General features: G+C 39.9%; 2 protein-coding genes across 3 annotated transcripts; one reads left to right on the top strand and one right to left on the bottom strand.

Annotated features, from left to right (window-relative positions):
* Positions 1-84: 84 nt before the first annotated feature.
* On the top strand, positions 85-20,875 carry UFSP2 (UFM1 specific peptidase 2). Its single transcript, XM_008710481.2, has 12 exons — positions 85-175; positions 1,679-1,757; positions 4,448-4,631; positions 4,712-4,778; positions 7,035-7,192; positions 7,575-7,767; positions 9,598-9,744; positions 13,957-14,121; positions 14,327-14,451; positions 16,213-16,289; positions 17,170-17,294; positions 20,718-20,875. Exons 2-12 carry the CDS (start codon positions 1,694-1,696, stop codon positions 20,802-20,804), a joined length of 1,392 nt encoding a protein of 463 aa, XP_008708703.1. The 5' UTR covers positions 85-175; positions 1,679-1,693; the 3' UTR covers positions 20,805-20,875.
* Positions 8,446-23,662, bottom strand: ANKRD37 (ankyrin repeat domain 37). Of its 2 annotated transcripts, none has more exons than XM_008710480.2 (5): positions 23,425-23,662; positions 23,054-23,206; positions 22,148-22,239; positions 21,428-21,631; positions 8,446-8,667 (listed from the first exon to the last, which is right to left on the bottom strand). In XM_008710480.2, exons 1-5 carry the CDS (start codon positions 23,449-23,451, stop codon positions 8,535-8,537), a joined length of 609 nt encoding a protein of 202 aa, XP_008708702.1. In that variant the 5' UTR covers positions 23,452-23,662; the 3' UTR covers positions 8,446-8,534. The 2 variants fall into 2 exon arrangements, with proteins under 2 accessions (XP_008708702.1, XP_040499329.1); XM_040643395.1 differs by lacking the exon at positions 8,446-8,667 and adding an exon at positions 20,954-21,183 and having other exon boundaries at positions 23,425-23,661.
* Between the last annotated feature and the right edge of the window lie 1,476 nt (positions 23,663-25,138).

Below are 25,138 nucleotides of genomic sequence, written 5' to 3'. Positions count from 1 at the left end.
CTTATCCGTCCGCGAGGAGCTGTGCTAAAATACGCCCCACGACGTTACTGCGGGGCATATTGGGAGTTGTAGTCAGCCTTCCCAGGCTCCGCCCCTGGAAACGCCACTTCCGGGCCAGCGTGCTGAACCCTTGCGCGGACGTCAGCGCCTTTGTCATAGACACGTAGCTGACTTGGTGAGTACCTCCGCTCACCCTCGACCCCTGCGTTTTACCTCGGGCTTTCGTAGCCGCCGTGGGTCTAAGCCCTGGAAAGGAGCTGGCACTGCCGGGGCCCACGGTGGCAGTTGCGAACTCGGTGGTCTGGGCCGTCTTTCTCTCGGTCTCTCCCTGGTGGAGCTGGAGGGAAACTGCCCCGCACAGCCTAGAATATTCCAGCTCAGCCGCGTTAGGACCTGCGCTCCCCGCGCCGCCTCCTTGTGATCGCATTTTGAGAATGAGGGATTATTTGGCGTCCTTGAGGGTTTGAAGAAGTGTCGGACCTGCGAAGTATAGGAGTAACTTTCTTGAAATACTCTATTCCCTTAGGTCCGGTGATGTCACAGTCCCCCGGTTTCCCTCCTAATTGCTCCTCCAGGTCCTCCAAGCCCTATCCTAGATGTGGTGTTCTTCAGGGGTGCTCTTCTTTACACCCTGTGCTTCCTCCCAAATTTGTATGTCCGGTTTTTAGAACCGTATTCCGAGCTCTAGGTCTTTATCTACTAATTGTACCTTCACTTGAATAATTCATACGTATTTCAGACTCAGCAAGTTCAAAACTGACTCTTTATTTCCACCTCCCCTCATGTCCACACCTGCTCTTCCCTCCAAGGATCCGCATGTCAGTAAATCCACCATGTTGTGCATGCCAAAAGCTAGACATCATCCTTGACATCTTTCATTTCTCAACTCCTGAACATCTGGTCAGTGATCAGGTCCTATGCATTCTATTTCTACAGGGTTATCAACTGTCATTCACTCTACTCCTACCATCCCTGTCCTTGCCCTCACCAGATCTCAACATCTGTGGTAGTTTCTTAAGTATTCTTTCAAGCAGATTTTCGTCAGTCTGTGCCCCTGCCTGGAATGGGTTCTCCCACCTCCATCCCCATCTTTCCTTTACAATTGTTAATACTCGTACCTACTTACCCTTCTCATCTTAGCTTAAATATTATTTCTTCAGAGAGGATCTCAGTTCAGAATTCTAGGGAGGCTGTAGTCCTTTCACTTAAGATCTTTTGTGGAATCATCACAACAACCATATGAAATAGATTTTTCCAATTTTACAGAAGAGTACAAAAGTACTGAGCGATTAGTTACATTGTGCAAAATCATACAGAGTTACATTTGCTCTTGCCTTTTTAACTTTTGTTTTCGGTATTTTTCATTGTCATTAAATATTTTTTGTTCAAATGGCAGCTGTAGAACTCTTCATCGTGCAATTGTTCAAGTGGTTGGTTAATTTTGTATGGTAGTATTGTTCGTTATTTAACTGACTTCTTATTGATAATTATTTAGGTGGTTTCCAGGTTTTTTTCTGTGATGAACAGCAGTATGATACGTGGACAACATTGAAGTTAAATTTTTACTGAACTTTGATTATTTCCTTAGAGCAAATTTCCAGAAGTAGAATTGAATCTCATTTGTATGAGGATGAATTTGTTTTGTTTTACAATGGAATTTTGGTTCTATTTATGTTAGGTGATTTCAGAGACTATGGATATACTCTTCAGAATAAGAGGAGGCCTTGATCTAGCTTTTCAGCTAGCTACTGCTAATGGTAGGTCTGACCAAAAAAACTCTCCTTTTTTATTATAAAATCCTTGATGAAATATACTGGGATCCTGCTTCGTGAAGCAAATGAAACTGAGTGAGAGAGAGGATAAACTCAAGTCATATGGTTAGTGAGTTCTATAAATTGGATTTGAACTTAGGCACTGTGTTGCGGCATCACTGCTAGCCTTTGAGGCTTCATCTTTTAGCAAAAGATGTCCCCTTTCTTTAAAAAACCTCACTGCCCACTGGCAGAAAATTGTCACAGTAAATATAAATATCCAGAATGAGCACAATGTAAACAAGGCATGCAGATTTTTACATTGCAGACTTGCAGCTATACATAATCCTGAGTCTCCGCTCCACACTCTTGAAAGTTATGTCGTTTTGTAATGGTATACGAATTCTATGGGAGAAGTATCAGCAGAGTTTGTATCAAGCAGATTCTAGAATGTCGTCCTGTTTCTGACTTGGGCTCAGGCCACAAACAGAAGTAAAGACTATCAGAGGAGGAAGATGAGTTGTGTTTGAAAGGTGTTTCATTTGAGATGCCAGAGTAGATCAAGTGCAGATTCCCAGCAGGCGTAGGGTAATTTGAATCTGAAACTTAGGGGTGGGGTGGTCAGGACTAGAGAGAGAGAGTATCTCTGAAGGATGATCATTAACACCGTGATAATAAATAAAATCACTCATAAAAAGTATGATCAGTGGTGTCAGAAACCACAAGAGAAGTTCAGAAAGATAAGGAATGAAAAGTGCCAAGTTCATTGTAGGAGGTCACTAGCTGGCGATCGTTTCCTGGCCCCATGGAAATAGGAAGGGAGAGAACGCAGAATGTTCTGACTCATCCCTTCATGCTAAAAAAAAAAATTGCTCTCGAACTTGGTCCATTGAATCCCCACTCCCAAATGAATGAAAGTAAGTCTCCGGGACAGAGATCCAGGAATCAGTAAGCTTTCTGGGTGTTTCTAATGTGCCAGCAAGATGAGAACCATCTTACAAAGACTAAATCAAACTAATTTTCAGGCATATCTTATTAGTAAAGTGTAGTTCTCTAATATGTTAACTTGTGTGGTTAAAGCCTTATATTGCACAACCTCATATAAGTTGAAGATACACTTTACTATGAACTTATTGCAAAGTATAATTAATCCGTTAGTCAGTAGATACAATAATGTAATTTCAAATGTAAACAAGGACTGCAATACTTTTTACTAAGTAATTAACATATTTGAGTTTGTCTTCTGACTTGATTATATTCTTCCTACAATATGGAACTCTTTCAAATACCCAGTGAAGGGAATCATTAATGAGAAAATATAGATGTAGGAGGTGCTTAACTTTAAAGACATCACAGTTTTTTTAGATTAGTTTATCTCTTGATCCTTCAGGGATAAACAGAAGATAATCCAGGAATTATGTTTGTCTTTTGTAGTGTAGCTGAAAATCTTTAACTTTAGCCTTCTGAAACATATCAAGATGTCTTAAAATCTGACTTGTTATAAGTAATCTTTTCTCTACCACAACCCCAAGGTATTTATTTAATGAAGATACCAGTGTGATAGTTAAATAAATATTTTAATCACAAGGTTAAATAGGTTTAGGATTTAAGAATATAAAGCTAAAATAAGTATATATGTATTGTCTTCTTTAATTATCTTCTTGAACCATGAAAATGTTTTACATATTCCAAAAATTATAGTAAATAAAAAAAAAATCCCTGAAAATGAAGTCAAACAAGTGTCAGGCTAACAACACACTACACAGAAAAAACTTTGACTTTAGACTACAGTACTTTGGTTATACTGTATTCTTAGTGGGATAGAGTCCAAAGAAAAAAAGAACTGCAAAGAAATTTGAATTTCATTCAATAGTTTTATTGCTATAAGTTATATGGTATTTTGAAAGTAATTGGAGTCGTCCTACGTTGCTGGTGGAATATAAAATGGTGCGGCTCCTTTGGAAAACAGTTTGGCAGTTCCTCAAAAGGTTAAACACAGAGTTACCCTGTGACCCAGCAATTCTACTCCTAAGTGATCACCTAAGAAAGTTGAAAACATATGCACACAGTAACTTGCACACAAATGTGCATTGCATTCAGCATGGTAGCCAGAAAGCAAAGAGACCATCCATGTGTGTATCAGTTTATGAATGGATAAACGAGTGTGTTGTATCCATTCAAGGGAATGTTATTGGGCCATAAAAAGAAATGAAGTACTGATTTATGCTACCATATGAATGAATCTTGGAAATACTATACAGGGTGAAAGGTAGACATGAAAGGACACATAAAGTATGATTCCATTTATGGGACATGTCCAGAATAGGCAAATCTGTAGAGACAGAAAGTAGATTAGTGGCTGCCGTGGGTCAGTGTAGGAGGAATGGGGAATGAGTGCTGATAAGTATAGGGTTCTTTTGGGGCGATGACAGTGTTTTGGAATTAGTGATGATTGTAAAACCTTGTCAGTATGCTAAAAGCAACTGAATCATAGACATTAAAAGGATGAATTTTATGGTCTGAATTTTATCTCAATTTTTTTAAAAGAAAGACAAAAAATTTTTTATATATTATCGACTCTGGAGAATAATTATTTGGGAGTCAGTTTTACTATGTTCTACTTCTGTGTGTTTGGAACCATTCTTGTTGAAAAAGATTTTTCTCATTAACTTCCTATTTGTATTCTTTTAATTTAGAAATATTTATCAAGAAAGCACTAAAACATGTACTGAGTGACCTGTCAACCAAGCTTTCTTCAAATGCACTTGTGTTCAGAATCTGCCACAGTTCAGTCTATATATGGCCTAACAGTGACATAAACACCATTCCAGGAGAACTGAGTGATAGTTCTGCTTGTAAGAACATAATGCGCTTTATTCAGTGAGTATGTTTGAAAATTGCTAGAAATGTTTTCAAAATGTCGTTTCTTATTATAAACATCTTGTGTATTAAACGTCTAGCTTTGAACAGGAAGAAGATACAAAACGAAAATTTATGAGAAAGAAAGACAAAAAGTTATCGGACATGGTAAGCAAGTCACCTGTCTTCTTAGTGTTAAACATTTGTAATCCTTGAATTTGGACTGGAGTGAGATCTTAGAGATTATTTAATGCAACCGTCTTATTTTTTACAGATCAGATTATTGAGGTCCAGAAAGAGTAAATGACTTGTCAGAAGTTATATCTCTGTTTTACATGTCTAAGCTTTTGTTCCATATTGATATATATCTTAATACGTACCTTTTTGGGGATGCTTTCTTTGCTCCCACAAAAATATACAGCTCGAGTATGTTTGCAAATTACTTAAAAATAAATAAAAAGGAACCATGCTGAAACATGACAGTGACACATTATGCTGTGAGATAGTAAATAATAAATTATTTACTTTTCTTCACATTGTTCTTAGTTCTGGTGCTTTTTGAACCATTGTTATTGAGGACCTGCCATACGCCACAAACTTGGCAAATACTGGAGATGAAAAGTGGAGCTACTTCAAGGGAGGAAGTTGTATGAAGTTAATACAAATACAGTGTTTTTCTAGGCTGTTACGGGAAAATAGGGTGGCCATGAGGTTAGAGAGGTAGGCGGGGGCCACTTCAGAAGAAGCAGAACTAAGCCAACAGCTATGGTAATGGAGAGCAGGGAAGGGATCCAAGAGATATTTAGGGGATAAAACGGATGACACTTGGAAATGAATTGGATATGGGACGACCATTTTCTTGCTTGGGTAAAGATGGGTGATGGGGAAGACATGAGGTCAGTTTTGGTCACGTGGTTGAGACACCAGTGAGCTGTGCACATGAGCTGTTAGATTTACAAGTATGGAACGTATATAAAGAACCCGTAGGCTGTAGATCAAACGATTTGAGACTTACCAGTAGTTGGAGCTTGACATTTTGAGGAGTATGGGTCAGGTATTTTGTAGACTGTTCCTCAGTGGGGTTTGTTTTAGGTTTCCTCATGATTAGATTCAGGTGGTGCACTGTTGATAGGAATATGACCGAAGTAATATCTTGTCCTCCTCAGTACGTCACATTAGAGAGGTACGTGCTGTCAGTCTGCCTCTAGTATTGGTGGTGGTAACTCTGCTGGTTTTCTTCTCTGGGAGGGCACTATTTTTTCCCTTGTAAGTAGTCAGTATCTCATGGTAAGATATTTTGAGGCTATCCTATTCCTCACCAAAGTTTTACCCACCACTTTCAGTATCAATTGATAATTTTTGTCTGAATCCAACATTAACCTGATGGTTACAAAGTGGTAATTTTTCTCATTTCCTTCTACAGTTCTTAGATGACATTATATCATAAGGAAGAGCTTTGCTTTTCCCTGTTGATTTATTATATGCATGGAAGCATAGGTTCCTGTTCTTTGCAGTGAGTTAGAATCTGTTACTCTCATTAGTTATTTGGATGCCACATTTTCCAAGATTTGGCCCATGAAAGCTTCTTCTAGCTGGCTCCAATGTCCTTTTGACATTGTGTTTTTGAGTACTTTGAACTTCTTCCACAAGATGTTCTAGGCATATCATGTAGTGTTCATGGTCCAGCTCAGGAATCAGCCATTTCTCTAAGGAGCATACACATGTATACATAACATACATGGATACACACACACACACACACACACACACACACACACTATGTTCCTATTTATCTATGTAAATCATATTTATATTTCCAATTCTACTTCTACCTCACTCAATTCATGACTTTTAGCCAGTGAGAAACCTGGCTTCCAGTATTCTCAGTATTTTGCCAGATTTGTTCGAAACAGAAAGTATTTTCAGAATTGTTATTCCATACCACTGTCAGAATCAGACCTACTAACGGAATTCGGTATTTGTTTATAGTTCTCTGTGTCTTTAGGCCAGGGATTTATAGTTCTAATGTATGTTTAAAAGTTCTTTTGGTGTGTGGTTATTGTATCTTGTTCATTTGATTTTTTTTTTTTTCACTCTCAGACTCTACAAAAGTAGGATAATATATGAATCCTGGTGAACCTCTATACCAGCTGTAATGTTTATCAACACACACACACACACACACAAATGTTTAAAAAAATGTTTATCAACATATGGTCAGTCTGGGTTCATCTTCATCCCCACTCCCTCTCCACCTCTCCTCAGATTATTTTGAAGCAGAGAAGTTTTTTTTAAGATAAGATTTGTGCTTTTAAACAATTTATGTAATACAGCTTTATGTGGCCCTTAAAAAGTCATTTTACTTGCCCTTTATATTTAATGTTCAATGTGCTATAAGTTGACTATTACTGTTTATCTCTATAGCATCAAATAGTAAATGTAGATCTTATGCTGGAAATGTCAACCTCTCTGGGAGCTGTAACCCCCATCATTGAAAGAGAAAGCGGAGGACACCACTACGTTAGTATGACTTTACCCGTTGATGTAGTTCTGTCTGTTGCTCCAGAGGAAACATGGGGAAAGTAAGGATTTTGTACTATTACTGACACGTTTATATAAGCACTCCCCCCCAGAGTAATCAGAGCCTGTTTTTAAATATCATATAGACATATCCAGGATTGTTGTTATTTTAATTATGATTTATTCCTTGTTATTAAACTGAGTCATCTAGTAATTAAATGTTTATTTAGAGGAAGTAGGGTAGTATGCAAAACCTATAAAGTTTTCCCTTTATCTACACATAGGAAATATACAGTCTACTTAATTTTGCATAAATTTAGACTTCGATTAATAATCCTGGTCCAGTCAAGTTTTTTACTGTATTTGGGATATAGTAACTCTCCATTCTCATTTATCATAGCCACTATAATTTTTGTTAATGCACTTGAATATTTCCCTCTGCAGAGTTCGTAAGCTTCTAGTTGATGCAATTCATAATCAGCTAACTGATATGGAGAAGTGCATTTTGAAATATATGAAAGGAACATCTATTGTGGTCCCCGAACCATTGCACTTTCTATTGCCAGGGGAAAAAAATCTTGTGACAATTTCATATCCATCAGGAATTCCAGATGGTCAGCTGCAGGCCTATAGAAAGGTAATACCAACGGGTGCCTGAGTGGCTCAGTTCGTTAAGCATCTGCCTTCAACTTGGGTCATGATCCCAGGGTTCTGGGGTCAGGCTTCCTGCTCAGTGGGGAGCCTGCTTTTTCCTCTCCCACTGCCACTCCCACTGCTTGTGTTTTCTCTCTCTCTGTGTCAAATAAATAAGATCTTTAAAAAAAAAAAGAAAGGTAAAGCCAGTATACTTATTCTTAGAAAAGCTATGACCATCATTCGTTTTATATTTACTTAAATATTTCTAATAAATGGAACTTATTTTGTGATTTAATATGAAAGTGGAATCAGACTATTTTTTACGTTAATTTCTGTTGACATACAACTTTTTTAAAAGTATATTACTGAAAAGATATGCTAAACCATTTGTAACATTTTGATTTCAGACACTCAGTGTGGTTCATATGTTCTGTGCAATTTTTCCATAATGAAATACAGAAATGAAAAGATGCGTACATGCCTTGAGCTGCTGCTGAGTGTTTATAAATAAATTCCTTTTCCCTTCCATTACTTTCAGATTTGTGGAAGAGACAAGATTACAGTTAGGGAAGGAAAGTTAGGATTTATGCTAATTCTAATTAGGATTCATAGTAATACTTTATCCCCCACCTCCCAGGGTTATTTGGGTTTAATTAGAGGCATTTTGAAGAAAGCATGATCAGCATAAAAGAACTGAGATTTATTAATGAAATGACTGGTTTGGGAGTGTGTATTTTTGAAATGTGGTCTTGTCTGGCACCCATCAGATTATACCACGGGAGCACCTTGCTCATCCGTCCCTGGGAGGAGGGGGAGTACTGTAGCCCTCTGCTCCGTCTCTACCTGCTGGTGGAATTGACCTGCGGAGGCACTGGATGATCCCATTCCAGCCGCGAGAGTCCTTAGGAGACACAAAAAAGAGAATGTCAGACTTTACAAAGGAAGGGTCACGTTTTTATACAGTTGGGAAAGTTTTGCATTTTAAACGTGATGCGTATTTTAATTTTGATGCCATATTGGTTGGTTTCGTCCAGTATTTAATCACCACCCCTTGTATTTGTTAAGTACTCTAAGCATGACTTTTCAGAATACTGTCCTGTAATTCTGTCATTGTTAATTACAATTTACTCATATACAAGGCTGTTTCAAAACCAGTCTTTAGCCTGGATCGGTATTTTAACAGACTGCTATAATAAGTAATTAATTTGAAATTATGTTACTTCTCATTCTGACAAATTACAGTCGACCCTTGAATAACAGAAGTTTGAACTGCAAGAGTCCACTCGTACACAGATTATTTTCAATAAATACATACAGTACAGCACTATAAATGTATTTTCCTTTCCTTACGATTTTCTTAATAACATTTTCTTTTCTGTAGCTTACTGTATTGTAAGGATACAGTATATGATACATATGCAAAATATATATTAGTCATTAACGTGTGTGTTATCAGAAGCCTTCCAGTCAACAGGAGGCTCTTCAGTTTTTGAGGAGTCAGAAGCTACGTGTGGATTTTCAACTGTGAGGGCTTAGTGCTTCTAATCCCCTCATTGTTCATGGCTCAACTGCATTTTCATTTTTTTCTATGTTCTCTTCCCATTGCTGTCCATATCCATGGAAAAGCATACATGACTTTCATTTGGTTTTAGTTTAAATCTCACTCTCATTGACCTTAGTGAATTATATTATGTGTGTTTGATAACTTTGGTAGCCAATATATAGTTAATTTTGTTTTATATCTTTAGTTTGAGTTTATTTACAGATGGGCGAGGAGTCTTAAGTTATTTAACTTTTTCTCTTCTTTTCTATTGATTCTGATTTCGTTTAGGAATTACATGACCTCTTCAATCTGCCTCATGACAGACCATATTTCAGAAGGGCTAATGCTTACCACTTTCCAGATGAACCGTACAAAGATGGTTACATTAGAAATCCACATACTTATCTCAATCCACCTAACATAGAGACTGGTATGGTGAGTTTAATAATTATTTAGAGAGTCCACTGATGGTCAGTGTCAGTGGTGATTTTTTGTGTGTATCCAGTGGAAGTTTTAAGGATTACAGAACGTATGTCGTCTCTAAAACAAAATTAACCACCCGTTTCTTTTAATAATCGCTTAAAATAGCAGTATTCACACTAGTCTAAAAAGGTCAGAAGTAGATAGTAGGTACCACAGTTTTCCTGCTAAAATTCCATTCCCTGGTTTATTTAAAGGCTTATCCCCATTTGTTTTCCTCCTGAACCTGAGAAATCACGCTAACTGAAGAGCATATTCTGCCCACAGCACGCGGCAGCGGAAGGCCGGTCAGGTCCTGCAGCAAGATTTCTCTGCAGCAGGTACCTGTGTGCAAATGCTCGATCCCCAGTAAGGGTAGCTCCAGGAGGGGTGGTTGGTGGAGCGGGGGGAGGGGTTCTTTAAGGGCACGTGTAGGCCGGGAGGAAGGGGTCTCGTGGGCATCCCGGAACAGGAATGCTCGCGCAGCCCGGCCCCTTAGCCTTGTGACTGGCAGCCTCCTGTCTCAGGCATTTGCTACCTCCTTGCTGGCATTTCTGCTGCTTTCCAGGAGTATGCTTTGATCCTAAATGGCCTGCTTTTACTCCATCTTCTCTCAGTCTGTTTCTCATTGTTTCCAGTTGTTTCCTACCATCCTTAAAGCTGCTCACTGCCCACCTCCTTTCAGCTCCATTCCCGTCCCCCGGCTGCCTGATGCGCCCTGCACCTCTCAACTCCAGTTCCCAAGAGAGGAAGCCTAATTGTCCATCGTGTCATGACATTTATTCAGTATCTGCTATGCTCTATGTGCTTTGTAAGGACATCTTAAGAATGAAAAATGAATATATGATACAGTGTCTACGTAGAGGACTTAGGGGCCCACTTCTAGTTGTGGCTGTTCCACCCACAGGAGCTTGGACAGACGGGCTTCCCACAGAGAGACCCTGGCTGGACACTCACCATTACATATGCACAGATGAGTCTCCAGTCAGCACGTCAGTGATAGAAAATCCTTTCATTCATTTTGCTTATATGGGAGGAAATCCTGGGAGACCACTTCCTGGTTAAAAATCTTGCTCTGTCACAGTCACAGAGTCTCCATAGGCCATCCAAAACATAGAGTCTCTAACAAACAACCTAACTCTTGTTGATTTTCCAGTAGATTATTGCATAAACGTCTTCTCTCAGACTATATTTGGAACTCCTCTAGATGGGGGGGTGTATTGTATCATAGATTTATTTTTAATTCTTAATAGTTCCTTACAAAGTGCTTAGACATTCAGAATGTACCAAATAAATGTTGATTGATTGTTGACATGAAATGGGTTTATTCTATTACAGATATAAAAAGCATTGATACATTTTTAAGACATTCATTATATGATGTTTGGTACATACATACATGTATAAATTGTAAAGCATAGTAAGGAGACGAGTACCAGCGAGCTCCGTACCCAACTTAAGAACCGGAACATTACCAGTCTGGCTGTGTGTTCCTTCCTTTTCTACTCCTCTACCTCTCCTCAGCCTGAGAGGATAAACGCAGTTTATCCTGAGTTTTATTTATATCACTCATTTCCTTTTTTTTAATAGTTTTATATGTGCATATTTCCTCAACACTTATAGTTTTGCTGATTTTGAGTTTTATAAAAACTGGGTCATTTTATATTTGGTCTTACTCGTTCTTCTGCTCACTATTAAGTATCCAAGAGTTAGCCATGGTGTTACGTTGAACTGTGGTTCAGTTGTCTTTATTGCTATATAACAAACCTTTGTATGATTTTTGTCCCAAGATTTTGCTCTCCAGCCAACCGTGATAGGAACATTGCTGTACGTGTTTCTTGTTATATATGTGCAACAGCTGTCAAATTGTGCTCCATTTTGCCTTCTCCTCCCCCCCCCTCAGCCCCCCGGGCCATTTCAGAGAAAGTTACAGACAGTGTGGCATTTACCCCTAAATACTATAGCACAAATCTCCAAATAGTAATAGATTTGCATTCACGGGATAGACGTACTTTGGTTATGATTAATTTTTACTTTTTATTCTCTGCTGGATTTCATTTGCTAACATTTTAAGATTTTTGCATCTGTGTTCATGAATAAGATTGGCTTCTGATTTTCTCTCTTCACATTGTTCTTATTTCGTTTTTGTGTCAATAATATACTGGCTTATTGAAAGAGTTGGGGAGCATTCCCTTTTTCTTTTTCTTAATTTTCTAGAGGAGTTTCTATAAGATTGGCATCATCTTTTCTTGATCATTTGGTAAAACTTACCTATAAAATAATCTGTGTTTAGCCTTTTCTTTGTGAGAACGTTTTTAATAAGATTTAATTTTCACGTCTGTATCCCAGTTCATCAGTTTTTGTTCTTCACTGTCTTCTTCCTTTACTTCCTTTGATTTTCTTCCGTTGTTTGTCTTCTAACTTCTTAAGTTGGGCATTTTGCATATTGTTAATCTTTTTTATTCTCTGAGGTTTTAAATTTCAAGCAAAGCACTGTTTTCACAGGTTTTAATTTGAAGTATTTTAGTTTTATTCAGTTCTAGGTATCTTTACACCTCTATTACTGTTCTTCTTTAATCCATGTGTTATTTCCAAGTGTTTTTTTAACATCCAAATACATTAGAATTCATTTATTTATGTAGGTATGTGTGTATGTATTTTTACTGGTAATGTGACTCTTTTGCCTACTGGTCAGAAACAATTTTTATGTGATACAGATTCCAAAATTTATTGAGACATTCATTTCCTGTGGATACTATAGAAACCACAAATTTGGCAGTTTAAAACTACAAAAATGTATTCTCTCAGTTGTGGAGGCCACAAGTGTGAGATCCCTATCATGAGGCTGAAATCAAGGTGTCAGTGGAGCCACGTTCCCTCCAAAGGCTTTGGGGAGAGTCCATCCCGTGCCCCGTCCAGCTGTGGTGGCTGCCGGCGCTCCTTGGCTGCATTGCTCCCATCAGCCTCTGTGGTCACGTTGCCTCCTCTTCTCCTGTGTCAGATTTCCCTCTCTGCTCTCTCACAAGGATACGTGTGGTTGCATTTCAGGCCCACCTTGGATAGTCCTGGAACATCTCTCCATATGTTAAGATCCTTAATTTAATCACATCTGCAGAGAACCCCTCCCCCCCCTTTTTTTTTTTTGCTTTTTGACCATATAAGGTACCTTCACAGGTTCCAAGGATTGGGAGATAGGTATCATTTGGGGACCATTTTTCAGCCTACCACAAAGTTGTAAGTTTTCTCTGTGTGCTTGAGAAGAAAATATATTGTCTAATTGTTGGGTGAGGATTCTATATTTGTCCATGCCTCCTCTTACCTAATTTTTAAAAAAATAATACCAGTTTGTGGGGAAAAAAACACATGAGTATTCTTAACATTATACCATAAGAAAGAAGTTATGTGATCTTGGCCTTTATTTAAGGATATTTAAATGTATCCTTGGGCTGTAATCAATGGCAGGTTTACTAAATTGGAGAAACATTCTTCATCCCTATTATATGGCCCCTTTGTTTGTTCATTCCTCTATTCCTTCCTTCATCCTTTATTCAGTAAACATTTCTGGCAGACCCACTGTAGAAGCTTGGGCCCAGAAAGAAATAAGACACAGTACTTGCCCTTATCAAACTTACATATTAGTGTGGTTAAGCAGAGATTTAAAAGTAATAAGGTGTCAAGTGGTGCTTTGAAAAATAAAAAGTAAAGCAGAATAGAGTGACAGCCAGGGCAGGAGGTGGGTGGTGAGGGAGTAAGCGTGCCATTTTTAGGTTGGATGATATGGGAGGCCTCTGACATGTGAGCAGAGACCTGAGTGAAGTGAGGGTGCAGAGCTGCCAATTATTTGGGAAAAAAGTGTTCCAGGCAGAGCAAACCGTAAGACTCTGACATCAGATTGCCCCTGGCATATCTGAACCTAAAGCAGAGCAATAGGGGAAAGTTGTACAAGATGAAGTTGGAGAGGAGGCTAGAGAGCAGGACTTGCCAGGCCGTAGAGCCTATAGTAACGACTTTGGACATTTAATAAAAAGCCAAGAAAGTATAATGTTCAACTGTAGTTCTCTGAAGGCATTTTTGTAAGGAACTGAAGTAACAGTCTAGCTCTAAGAACAGTAAACTTGGCTGGGATGTATGTATAGACTGTGTGCATCTATCTTAAGTTAATATGTTACTGTATTTCTTTTTATATAGATTTATGTGGTCCAGGGCATCTATGGGTATCATCACTACATGCAGGATCGCGTGGATGACAACGGCTGGGGCTGTGCTTACCGATCTCTGCAGACCATCTGCTCTTGGTTCAAACACCAAGGCTACACAGAGAGATCCATTCCAACACACAGAGAAATTCAGCAGGTACAGAACATGTCATTTAAAATTCTTATCAATCGTACATTTCATTAGCCCTGAATATACTATTAATAATGATTATTACCTCATGGTACAGACTTATTTCTGTTTTGAAGGAAAAAAAAAACTCGTAATCAGGGAAAAGGTTCTAAGTGTACTTTTTAATAGCTGTCCTTTGTATGCATTTGTTTGTGTTTTTAAATACACAAAGGCCCTAGTTGATGCCGGGGACAAACCAGCGACGTTTGTTGGATCACGGCAGTGGATCGGATCTATCGAGGTGCAGCTGGTACTGAACCAACTGATTGGCGTAACTTCAAAAATACTGTTTGTCAGGTGAGGACACTTCAAGAAATTAGTGATGTCATTTCGAAGGAAGTTTGTCATTTTATTAAAAAAGAGGAAAATCGTCTATTTTTCTCCTTTCTCTTCCTCCATACTCTTTACTCTCTCTCCTCCACATTGCCTCATTGCTTTACAAATCTCATTTTTTAAACCCTAAATTTTTTGGTTATTTTTTAGAAGACTATGAGTTGATGAGTAAACTTTGCGATATATACTTGCGTGGTGTAGACTTAATTTAGCCAAGAAGAGGAAAGCTTGGACATATGTCAACTTTGACTGGAGTTACAGAAAATCAATTTTTTGTTTATCCTCAAGTCTTTCAAAAGTCTTGAAAGGAGAAAATCAAACATTGATCTATGACTGCCCTTTTTATATACCTCCTGGCCTTTTCCTGAAGATGTCAATAAACAATGTGTTCAAATAATAGATTCATTTTTTCCCAGTACAGTTTAGCCATAATTCTAGCATGAAAATATGAGCAAATATTCAGGTCATGATCTCAGGGTCCTGGGATTGAGCGCTGTGTCAGGCTACACGCCCAGCACGGAGTCTGCTTGACATTCTCTCTTGCTCACTCTCTCTAAAGTAAATAAATAAATCTTTAAAAAAAAGTAAAAATAAAATATGAGCAAATTTAATTAAATAAGTTTGAGATCTATGACAATAACTAGCTTATTCCTTATTAGTGAACTTCTGTTTTAAATACATTTTCTGTTACGATAACCTTAATGGATACAGTAACGTTATCCTTTTGTCCACGGGCTTATGTCCAAGAACATACGATTTCACAGTTGCAGTTTGGATTGTCTGTGGAAACCAGAGCTAACAAATAAATGATAGATTAAGTAGTGAAGCATATGGTGATTAAAAGGTGAATATTTTGGGGCGCCTGGGTGGCACAGCGGTTAAGCGTCTGCCTTCGGCTCAGGGCGTGATCCCGGCGTTATGGGATCGAGCCCCACATCAGGCTCTTCCGCTATGAGCCTGCTTCTTCCTCTCCCACTCCCCCTGCTTGTGTTCCCTCTCTCACTGGCTGTCTCTATCTCTATCGAATAAATAAATAAAATCTTTAAAAAAAAAAAAGGTGAATGTTTTGGCACATTAGAACTTTGTACGGTCCTTACTGAGCAAGAGTTTAGGGTTAGCCGCCACCTGGTACCTCCAACCTAAAAGATAATCTCACTTCATCTGGCCATCTTTCTCTCTTCTCAAAAGTACAAACTGTGTAGGACATTAAAATATCCTCTAAAATAATATGTTGTACTTGAAAACGTTTTGCAGTTTTCACTTTAGCTTCACAGATAACTGTCTACTTTAGTCCCGAATCCCCTGTCACGTAGACAGGGCAGGGGTGATTGGTTCTAGTCTAAGATGAGGAAGTACAGATTGAGTCTGGTGTCCAGAAGACAAGAACCCAGGACTTAAAACTCACTCTTCTGAAATTAAATCCACCCAGAAGAGCCCCGTGGCCATCAAGGTGACCACTTTCACTCTTCCATTAAAAATCCTTCTTTATGCAGTTCCAGAAGCAAAAGAAGCAAGGTCTTCTTTCCTCGCACCTTTAGTGGCCTTAAATACTTCAAGAGGTTATGGTGCTTTAAATTGCTCTCAAGTCAGTTATTTAAATTTATATCATGCTTTTTTCAATAACCAAAAAAGAAAACAAAACGGTAGGGAACATTGGCTCCCAAACTTCTTATTTGACCTTAGTGTGAGAAATCGTTCATCTGACGGAGAATGGTTTCTTTCTAGCCAAGGTTGTGAAATGGCCTCTCAGGGACGGGAGCTGACTAATCACTTCCAGACTGAAGGAACTCCAGTCATGATCGGTAAGGTGTTTTGGAATCTTGGGCTCTTTGGGTAAAGAGGAAAATATATAAAATCTCTTGTTAATATAAATAATGTCACATAGAATCAGTCATTTTTAAACATTTTAAAATTAGCTTTTATACTGTATATACTGACCTCTGGATTATTTATTTTTCCATTTTCAAGGTGGGAGGGAAGTTATGAAAAAGATTGTAATAACCAGAAGTAAAGGCTAAGAACAGAAGTGATAATTGTTGACATATTTAAAGAGTTGAGAACAGTATAGGAAAGAAGCCACGGTCACTCAGTCGAGTCTAGTAAGCCATGGTGCTGTCTCTAACTTGGCTGGCTGTGTGACATTATACAAATTGCTTCACCTCTCTGGGCTTTATTTGTAAAGAGGAGAGATGAGTAGATCTAAACACTGACGATTCTATGAAAACAAGACTCAATCTGGGATGACAGATAGCAAACTAAGACTGGTACATAAGATATGCAGGCAGACAGATTTCCACAGAATATCACAAGGACCTGAATGGGTAGGCGGGCTGTCCCACGGGAAGTCCTCAGAGCAGAGGCCGCATGGCCCATTTGCTGAGAGGCCTCCCAGCAGTGATTGTGATCCTCCGTAGCCTTTTCTAAATCCAGTGTAGGTAATTCCGTGGAAATGGCAGTGGAATAGAATCCTGATATGATTACAAATATGATTGTATCTTTTCTGATTTTAAAGATATAGTTTTATCTTCTCAGGATATACTTGACATTGTGGTCTCTTATAGGCTAGTCAGTTTTAATGCTGTTAGATCAATTAATAGGCCAAATAATCTTTTTAAAATGAAATTGAATAGGAAGTTGAGATTCATATATGCCCTCTCATATTTCATATTTCCCTTGCTATAGGGGGAGGAGTTTTGGCCCACACAATACTAGGAGTGGCATGGAATGAGATTACAGGGCAGATAAAATTTCTGATTTTAGATCCACATTATACAGGTGCTGAAGATCTACAAGTTATTTTGGAAAAGGTAAGTATCTGTTTAACACAAATTTAGATGCAAGGCAAAGAACACGGAAGCAAAGGAGAGCAAACTGGCCGTTAACAGAAAGACTATAAACCAAGTGCTGTGATGCCCACTGTCAGGAGTTCTTCTAGGGCTGTGAGGACTGTCTGTCTAGACAGGGAGGACAAGAGGGGGCTAAAGTGAATTGCAGAGAACAAAATTTAGGTTAGATTTATGAAGACTTTCTTAGTTATTAAATTTACTAATAGAACAAAGAGCTTATAGATGTGTTCTTTTGGAGATGTTACATCTTTGCATAAAACAAATGTACTGAAATAAGAGAGTGGATTAAATAACCTTTATAAATAATTGTATTATTAACCAAAAATAAACTAAGCAGTATATTGGACATTTATGGAGGCTTGACCACTTTTAATTTTTTTACATATAATTTATTCTCATTCTATAAAGGATTTGAATTTGAGACAAATTTAAGACTATTCGTTGATACTTAGAGTACCAGTTAATTTAACTTCATGTGTAGGCAACTAATTCTCACATGTGAAAACTCATACTAAAACTTTAGGAGGCAAGTATAAGACATAATTAACTTGAATTTTAACTTCTGTATTCTTTGCCAAATATATTAAAATTTCAAAGAATGCATACAACCTTTTCAGCCACAAACCAATGATATATCCTACTATTACCCACTACCCTTCATTTTTTCATGTTGTCACTTAAGTCAACATCATTAATACCAATAAAAAGCTTTCTCTGAACTTTGAAGCTGTAGTTTAATTAGGTCATTTTATTTTAAAGCACAGTTGCTAGGGAATTGGGTGGTTTAGCATTGAAATTCATTGGTGAGACCCTTTCAGAAGTTGAACAGAATGTTAACTGCGTGTGGTTACCAAAGCCCTACGGATGAGGGGTTTAGTATGTAAAGAGCTTTGGTGTGTGTGCAGCTGAATTCTTTTATAGCCCAGTTTAGTAAAGTATTTTGCCAGTGATAAGACTATAAATACTAACAGGAGGTAAATGTGTCCTGCTTTTTTCTTTCAAGGCGTTTGGACTTGTAAATCTATTAAATGTTTTCTGCGGCACATGATAATGGGAGTATTTTACTCTCTTTCTGTAGCCAAGTGTTCGCTCACTCAGCATTAAGTACCTAACACAGGCCGTCCACTGTCCGAAACAACAGGGGTATTAAAAAAGGTCTTTAAGAAGCTCTTAGTCGAGTGTAGAAGACAAGAGAGATCCAAGAAGTATTCCCAAGAAAAATATGGTTATCGAAGGTAGAGTTTACAAGGCTGATCCAGTAGAGGGCTTCCTTAGAGACGGTGAAAGGACAGCAGGGCACGTTCCCAGAACTACGGCAGCTTCGACGTGACTAGAGCCGGGGAAGAGGTGTGGCTGGAGGGATAGGCAAGGGCTAAAACTCTGAGCCAGGCAGAGAAGCAGAGCATTTAGATGTTATCTTCGAGGCAGTACGAAGCCGTCATTATTTTAATGAGAGCTATGAAACAGATAATAAAATTACTTCTTTCTGGCTGGTTTGAGGAACTTGCAGTAGATGGAATTGTCTAGCTAGGGTTTTCTGAAGCAGTTGGATAGAACAAGGCGTTGTCCCTGATTACTTTCTCTGAGGAGTGTACTGTCCTCCTTTGCTAGTTAGGTCTCTAGAATTTTCAGTTGTAGAAAACCCTCTGCCCTTTCAGCACGTATGAGGACTTCTGAAGCCAAGACCTGGCGATCAGTACAACTATTGGCCCTCACAGAACTCAAGAATCTACAGCAGTGTCTTAGAGCCCGGGCGGCTTATAAACAATAGAAATTTATTCCTCACACTTCTGGAGGCGCGGAAATCTAAGGCACTAGCGGGTTTGGTCTGGTGAGCCCCACTTACTAGTTCACAGGCAGCAGTCTTTTTCACTGTGTCTACACAAAGTGGAAAGGCTAAGGGACCTTTCTGGGGCCTCCTTAATAAAGGCCCTAATCCCATTCATGAGGACTCCACTCAACCTAGTCACCTCCCAAAGGCACCACCTCCACATACCATCAGCTTAGGGATTAGGTTTCAACATGAATTTTGGAAGAACACAAACATTCAGTCTAGAAGGGCTTTAGGGAAAGTTCTGCCTCTGCCTGACCTCTCTTCACCCTCTTGTGGAACTTTCCTGTTTGAAGTTCCCAGACTAGTCGCCTCAAAGAGAACGAGCCTAACTCCCCTATCTACTCCCATCAGTTTCTGATTTGGGTACCCTCTCTACCTACTTCTCTTTAAAATAATTGGAGTCTGGTTACCTGGAAAAGGCCTAAAAGATTAAAACAGGTGGTATAAGCCTTTATTCATCATTAAGAAAACAAATTCTAGGACATTAAATTTATTAGAGAAAGTTTTGCTAAAAAAGATAGTAAAAAGAAGCTTATTTACATATAGAAACAGGTCTCAAAGACAAAACAAACAAAAACCCCACCAATTTTGCAGTTATCTGGGGGCAGGGAAATAGGACTGATGGAGGAATCTTTACTTTCATTTGAACTTTAAAATGTGTATCTTGTTTTTGCAATCACAGAAAGAAAAACGCCAAAATTAAAGAGCATCTCTACTCAATCCTCCAACCTCCACACTAAAAAGTCGAGCTAACACACTGTCTTCTGTAGAAACCATGAACTTCAGCTCTAGATCACTGCCAAAATATGCAGCCTCTTCCGAGTTAGTTAGGCTGAAGAATAAGACCACCCTACTTGCCACTCACCCAGTGGTATGTAAGAATTCTAGCCGGCCTCCTCACGAGTATCTTGCAAGCAAAGCATTTCATTTCAGAATGATAAAACTCAGACTAGTCATTAGCTGGGTCTTTAAGAAAATACATCAATGGCCCTAGAAGAAATCTGATACACTTTTGTATTCACAGTGAGATTTCGTTTGAAAGTAATTTCCTCTGCTGGGGAAAAGGATGGAAACGAATGGAAAGTGGAAGGATTACAGCCTGAGGACAGCGAAGGGCAATTCAAGAGGCCAGCACAGATTTCTCCCTGCCACATTTCCTCGTAGCTAAGATGCACGGCGTGGTCCCTAGGACAGCCTTTAGTGGACTACTAAGAAAAACAGATTGCCAGTTCAGCTATCACCTGCCAGAATTATAAAACTTAGAATCAATAAAAATGTGGTATTTGGAGTAACAGTTACCATAAAGGGAGCTTTTTCTATCATCTCTATGACTAAATACTATAGAATTAAAAAAAATTTTAACTCTATCTGAAATGGACCCAAGTATGTTAGTTTCCCATACTTTTATAGGAGTTCAAATCTTTGAGTTATATAGGTAGAGTCTTATTCTGGGATTCAGGTGACAGAACAGGACTGTAAAATGTTACAGTTTTGATCATGTAATCCTATAATTTAGTAAAAGGTTTTTCTTTCCCTTCTCCCAAATTTAGGGCTGGTGTGGATGGAAGGGCCCAGACTTTTGGAACAAAGATGCTTACTATAATTTATGTCTTCCTCAGCGACCAAATATATTTTAAAATATCTTGGACTCAGACTGTAGTAAAGTTGTATTATAAATTTGTTAATAAAGACTAAGTTTAACTTCAAATTAAATCCTGGGTGTAGTCTGATGGTTTAAACTACAATTTTTTTTTCAAAGGCTGTAGATACTGCACAAAACAGTTTATTCTTTAGACATTCTTTAATAACTTAAAAGACAAAGCATGCACAACCAAAATATTACAGGCATGTAAAAACATGTATTCTTAAATGTTATCTTCACTTAGAAGAAAGTTTTCCTCCTTCTTAGAAGGAGCTGAGATACACCTGGTGAGCCAAAAGCCACAGCTTGTAGCTGAGCAGTCGATCGGCACAGAGTGAAGGCTTTCTTCAAACCTTCTCAGAACCAACATGAATCTGTGGTTAAAAAACACAGTAACATTAAAGTTTTTTAAAAAGAAATTTTCTCTCCAACCTTCCATCGTACATACAGGATGATTTCTGGTCTCTAGAATCTAGCAGTAGTTACTATAACCAGTATTAAAATGTTTTCACGAAAATAAAAAGATACACTAGAAGTAAGACTGCCAATATTTAAATGAAACAACTGTGCTGAATAAGCAATCCCGAGGGAGGAAGAAAACAGAACTGGGTTACTTACCAACACTTCCTTTTTCCAGTTGTATTTTCTACACTTCCAAAACTTCGTTTCTGTCTGAGCACTGGAACACAATGATCTCTTTCGGATCGGTCACTTGATTTTACTGTCTGCATACATTTAATTGTTGTAAGAAACCTGGCACATTCTAGAAATCCACAGGCCCAAGCAAGATCTTCAGCTGTTTGTCCATTCTTATTACATAAACTGAATTTAAGACAAAAATTGAGTTACTTAAAAACTGACAATTGTTTAGCCTTTTTTAAAAAATGTATCTTTCTACAAAGGAGCTTTGGGCTTATACAAATGTTGGTTTCAGAATAGAAGTAGTAAAGGAATCAGAAATTCCAATATTCCCTGCTATTGCATCCTAAGTGGCCAGCACAGAGTTCAGCACAGAGTGGACATTCCATTTTTGAACGAAAGTAAAACTCAAAGGAAGTCAAGGAGAACTTTCATAGAAGGAATTATCTCAAACCAAAACGAAGATGTAATATTGCCACAAGAGATGAACAGAACTGCACCTCTGATTGCTAAGGATCCATTTTTTACTTAAATTTAATAGTATTAGGTATCATTAACAGCCTAAGTTAACATTCAAATAACTCTAAGTTGTCAATTAGGCAAGCATTATTTTTAAAAGCACATGTAATTAAGCTTCAGGGGTCTGATTAGCTTAATCCAAGAAAATATGAAATTTGAAGCCACTGATTCTATACTTACTCAATTTGGGCATCCCTGGCTACAAGCAGGCTGAGGCATTCCAGACTTCCCACTTTTGCTGCCTTGTGTAGTGGAGCCTCTCCAAAAACATCCTGAAAATAAGACAGCACATTTTAGTCTCTCCCCAAAACAATTTCTGGGGAAGATGGTAAGGGAAGTCTAATAACTATTTAAGAAAGCCACTTACAACTACATTGTATTGAATTTTTTACTTCAAGTTTTTTAAATAAAGTTCACTTGGTGTTCCCTGAAATACAAAGTTTTCATTAATAAAAACACATGCAGCCACAGCCACCTACATTAAAATTAAGGTGAATAAAAGCAAAGTAGCATATTACAAAAGTAAACAATTTACAACTTAAATCCACCCTACTTTAATATTCAGTGGAAGATGCAGACTACCAGAAGAAAGTTCTGTAGAAAACTATGCTGGTGGTGAGTTTGCCTCACAGGTGTTCTTTAATTACTGTACTGAGGCTTCTAATTGGGCAATGCAGCAAGCGTTCCTTTCGAAATACACTGCAGACCACACTGTGTGCTGTGCTGTCAGTCTCCTCGCCCGAAGCCATACAGACGGCTAATGAGCACCTGAAATGTGGCCAGACTGAGATGAAATGTGCTGTAAATGCAAAACACTCACCAGACTGAGATGCCTGAAAATGGAAAACATAATTTTTTATATGATTACGTACTGAAATATTGAGGTAAATGGAGTTAAATCACCAAATTAATTTCATGTTTCGTCTTATTCATGTGGCTACTAGAAAACTTTACATTACTGAGGTGTCTCCCGTTGTACTTCTATCGGACACCTCTGCTACAGCCATCTTCGTAACCAGTGAAACGTCTGTGTGGATCTGGGCGGAGGGGAGGGTTGTACACAGCAACAATCCGTAACCTAGTTACCTGTTGGTTGAGGTCAGCTCCGGTTTGCAGCTGCCACAGAAGCAAGCAAGCCAGGCCGCCACCTGCGGCCAAATGGGCAGGCGACTGCTCGCAGGGATCCGGGGGCGCGTTGACCGAGGCCCCGGCCTCCAGCAGGTGCTTCAGACTGTCCACCTGAGGGAGGAGAAGAGCAGCTCCAGCACCCCTCCTGCCTGTATCCAGTCCCGCGCTCTCCCGCCGTCGAAAATCTCCCCCCACGCCCCGAATCTAACACTGAAGAGGATTGACTCGGCAGCGCTCAGTGGGCAGTGGTCCCCCTCGCTCGTGCTCTGTCTGCTCGAGCAGACACCCGGAAAGGTAAGGCTGCAGGACGGAAGGGGCCCGCGTCTCACCTCGGGGTTGCAATCAAGCAACAGCATTTTCCGCCTGCAGCAGAGGACACGAGGCCGTGGGAGTGCAGAGCGGCGAGGCAGACGCTGCGGACGAGCAGGTAGGAGTGCACAGCCTGCCCGAGCGCGGGAGGATTTAGTGTCGGGGCCAGGACGCCGCCCCTCGCCGCCGCGCCCCAGCCGCCTCACCCCTGCGCGGCCGGGCCTTTCCCCGCCCTGTGGGAGCAGCACGTACACAAACACTGGCACGTGCCCCCGCGAGGCTGGCTGAGGAGAGAGGCGCGGTTCGCCAGCCGATTAGCCAGCCGGGAGGCGCCAGGCCCGCCCACCTCGGGGCGGGGCCCGAAGTAGCCTCCGCGGAGCCCCAGTGCGCGTGCGCCTCGGCGGGGCACCGGCGGCGGCCATGAGGCGCGCTGAGTTTGACACGTCTCACACTGGCGTGCCCAGCCCTTCGGTCCCTGTGGAGAAGCGGGAGTCTCGGGCGAAGGTTTTCGTTTCTGCTCGCGCGCCCGTAACCAGGAAACGAGAGAACTCTGGCAACAGCACCTCTGGAAGCCGCTGTGCGTGGTGCTGGCGCCGCGTCGTCCGCCCTCCAGCTCCGGAGGAAGGATGAGAGTTCCTGTGGCGTCACGCTCCAAATCGCCCCCGCTCGCCTCCGCCCCGGACATTTAGGGGAGGAGAGCGGCAGGTGCGGGGGCGGAGGGGCGGCTAACGTGAAGTGAGGGGGTGGGTTTTACCAGGGGACTGCTCTGACCACCACCTCCCCCCAACTGAACGATTTCTCACTCCGGGCCCCTTCGGTGACACCACGCCCCAGTTGGGAAATCCGGTAAAAACCGGCCAACCATTGTACTGCGTGCCCTCCCGGGGAAAGGTTGGGAGCCCGCGCCGTTAACCTTGAGCTTGCATAAAGGACAATGACACGCGTCGGCCCGAACGCTCACTGTGCGGGGAGTGTGCAAGCAAAGTCGGAGGGACGGGCCAGGGACGTTTGTGACCTAAAGGGCTGGCTCTTCCCGCGGCGGCTCCGAGCGGAAAGCGCGGCGGGGGACGGGTCTCCCGGGGAGCTCTGCAGATAGTCCTGCTTGAGTCATTCCTTTCGGTGCTTGAGAAACAGACTTCCTGACTCCCCATTGCCGCCATCCACCACATCTGTTCTCTCTCGACTGTCTTTCCCTAAACGCTTTTTTCAGATCGATCTTGCAGGAAACTACCGCTGCAGCCATATATTCATTTTCCTTAACATCCTCAGTGATTTCCTTCTTCCTACTGATACCTTTGAGAGCAGGGCTGATAAGGAGATAGTGTTTATTATTATGCTTTTGGAGGACAAGCTCAGTGAGTGGCCTCTAATTTTGGTTGCAGGATCTTGTTTATTTTGTAATAAGAGCCATAACATAATTTTACAATATTACATAACATAGATTTACAATATTAAATTTATGCACTGACCCAAGGGGTAGTTTTTCTACCTTCTTATTCATATGTATAGCTAAACATAAGTGTGTATATATATAAAAATATATATGTTTAAACACATAGAATCGTGCCTGTGTTCTGTACTTTTTATATTGAAACTATTCAAAATTCCTTCTTTATGATATTTGAAGAATGTCAGAGATATTTGAGAACATACGATCACTGCCAATTTCCCTTTTCTCATGTTTATCAGGAGAGCACTGTTTTTTAAAGCATGTAATTGAGCTTCAGGTTCACA

This window comes from Ursus maritimus, unplaced genomic scaffold, assembly GCF_017311325.1.
Source record: "Ursus maritimus isolate PB19 unplaced genomic scaffold, ASM1731132v1 scaffold_28, whole genome shotgun sequence".
NCBI lineage: Eukaryota > Metazoa > Chordata > Mammalia > Carnivora > Ursidae > Ursus > Ursus maritimus.
The sequence above is the reverse complement of the archived record's forward strand: the minus strand, read 5'-3'. Positions and strand labels throughout refer to the sequence as shown.

Coding starts and splice junctions, on each gene's coding strand:
- UFSP2 (XM_008710481.2), top strand. CDS start 1,694: ATGGATATACTCTTCAGAATAAGAGGAGGCCTTGATCTAGCTTTTCAG. Junction 4,632..4,711: donor AACATAATGCGCTTTATTCA/GTGAGTATGTTT, acceptor TTAAACGTCTAG/CTTTGAACAGGAAGAAGATA. Junction 16,290..17,169: donor AGGAACTCCAGTCATGATCG/GTAAGGTGTTTT, acceptor CCCTTGCTATAG/GGGGAGGAGTTTTGGCCCAC.
- ANKRD37 (XM_008710480.2), bottom strand. CDS start 23,451: ATGCTGTTGCTTGATTGCAACCCCGAG. Junction 22,240..23,053: donor GAGCTGACCTCAACCAACAG/GTAACTAGGTTA, acceptor TCTTATTTTCAG/GATGTTTTTGGAGAGGCTCC. Junction 8,668..21,427: donor ACTGGAAAAAGGAAGTGTTG/GTAAGTAACCCA, acceptor GTGTCTCCTAAG/GACTCTCGCGGCTGGAATGG.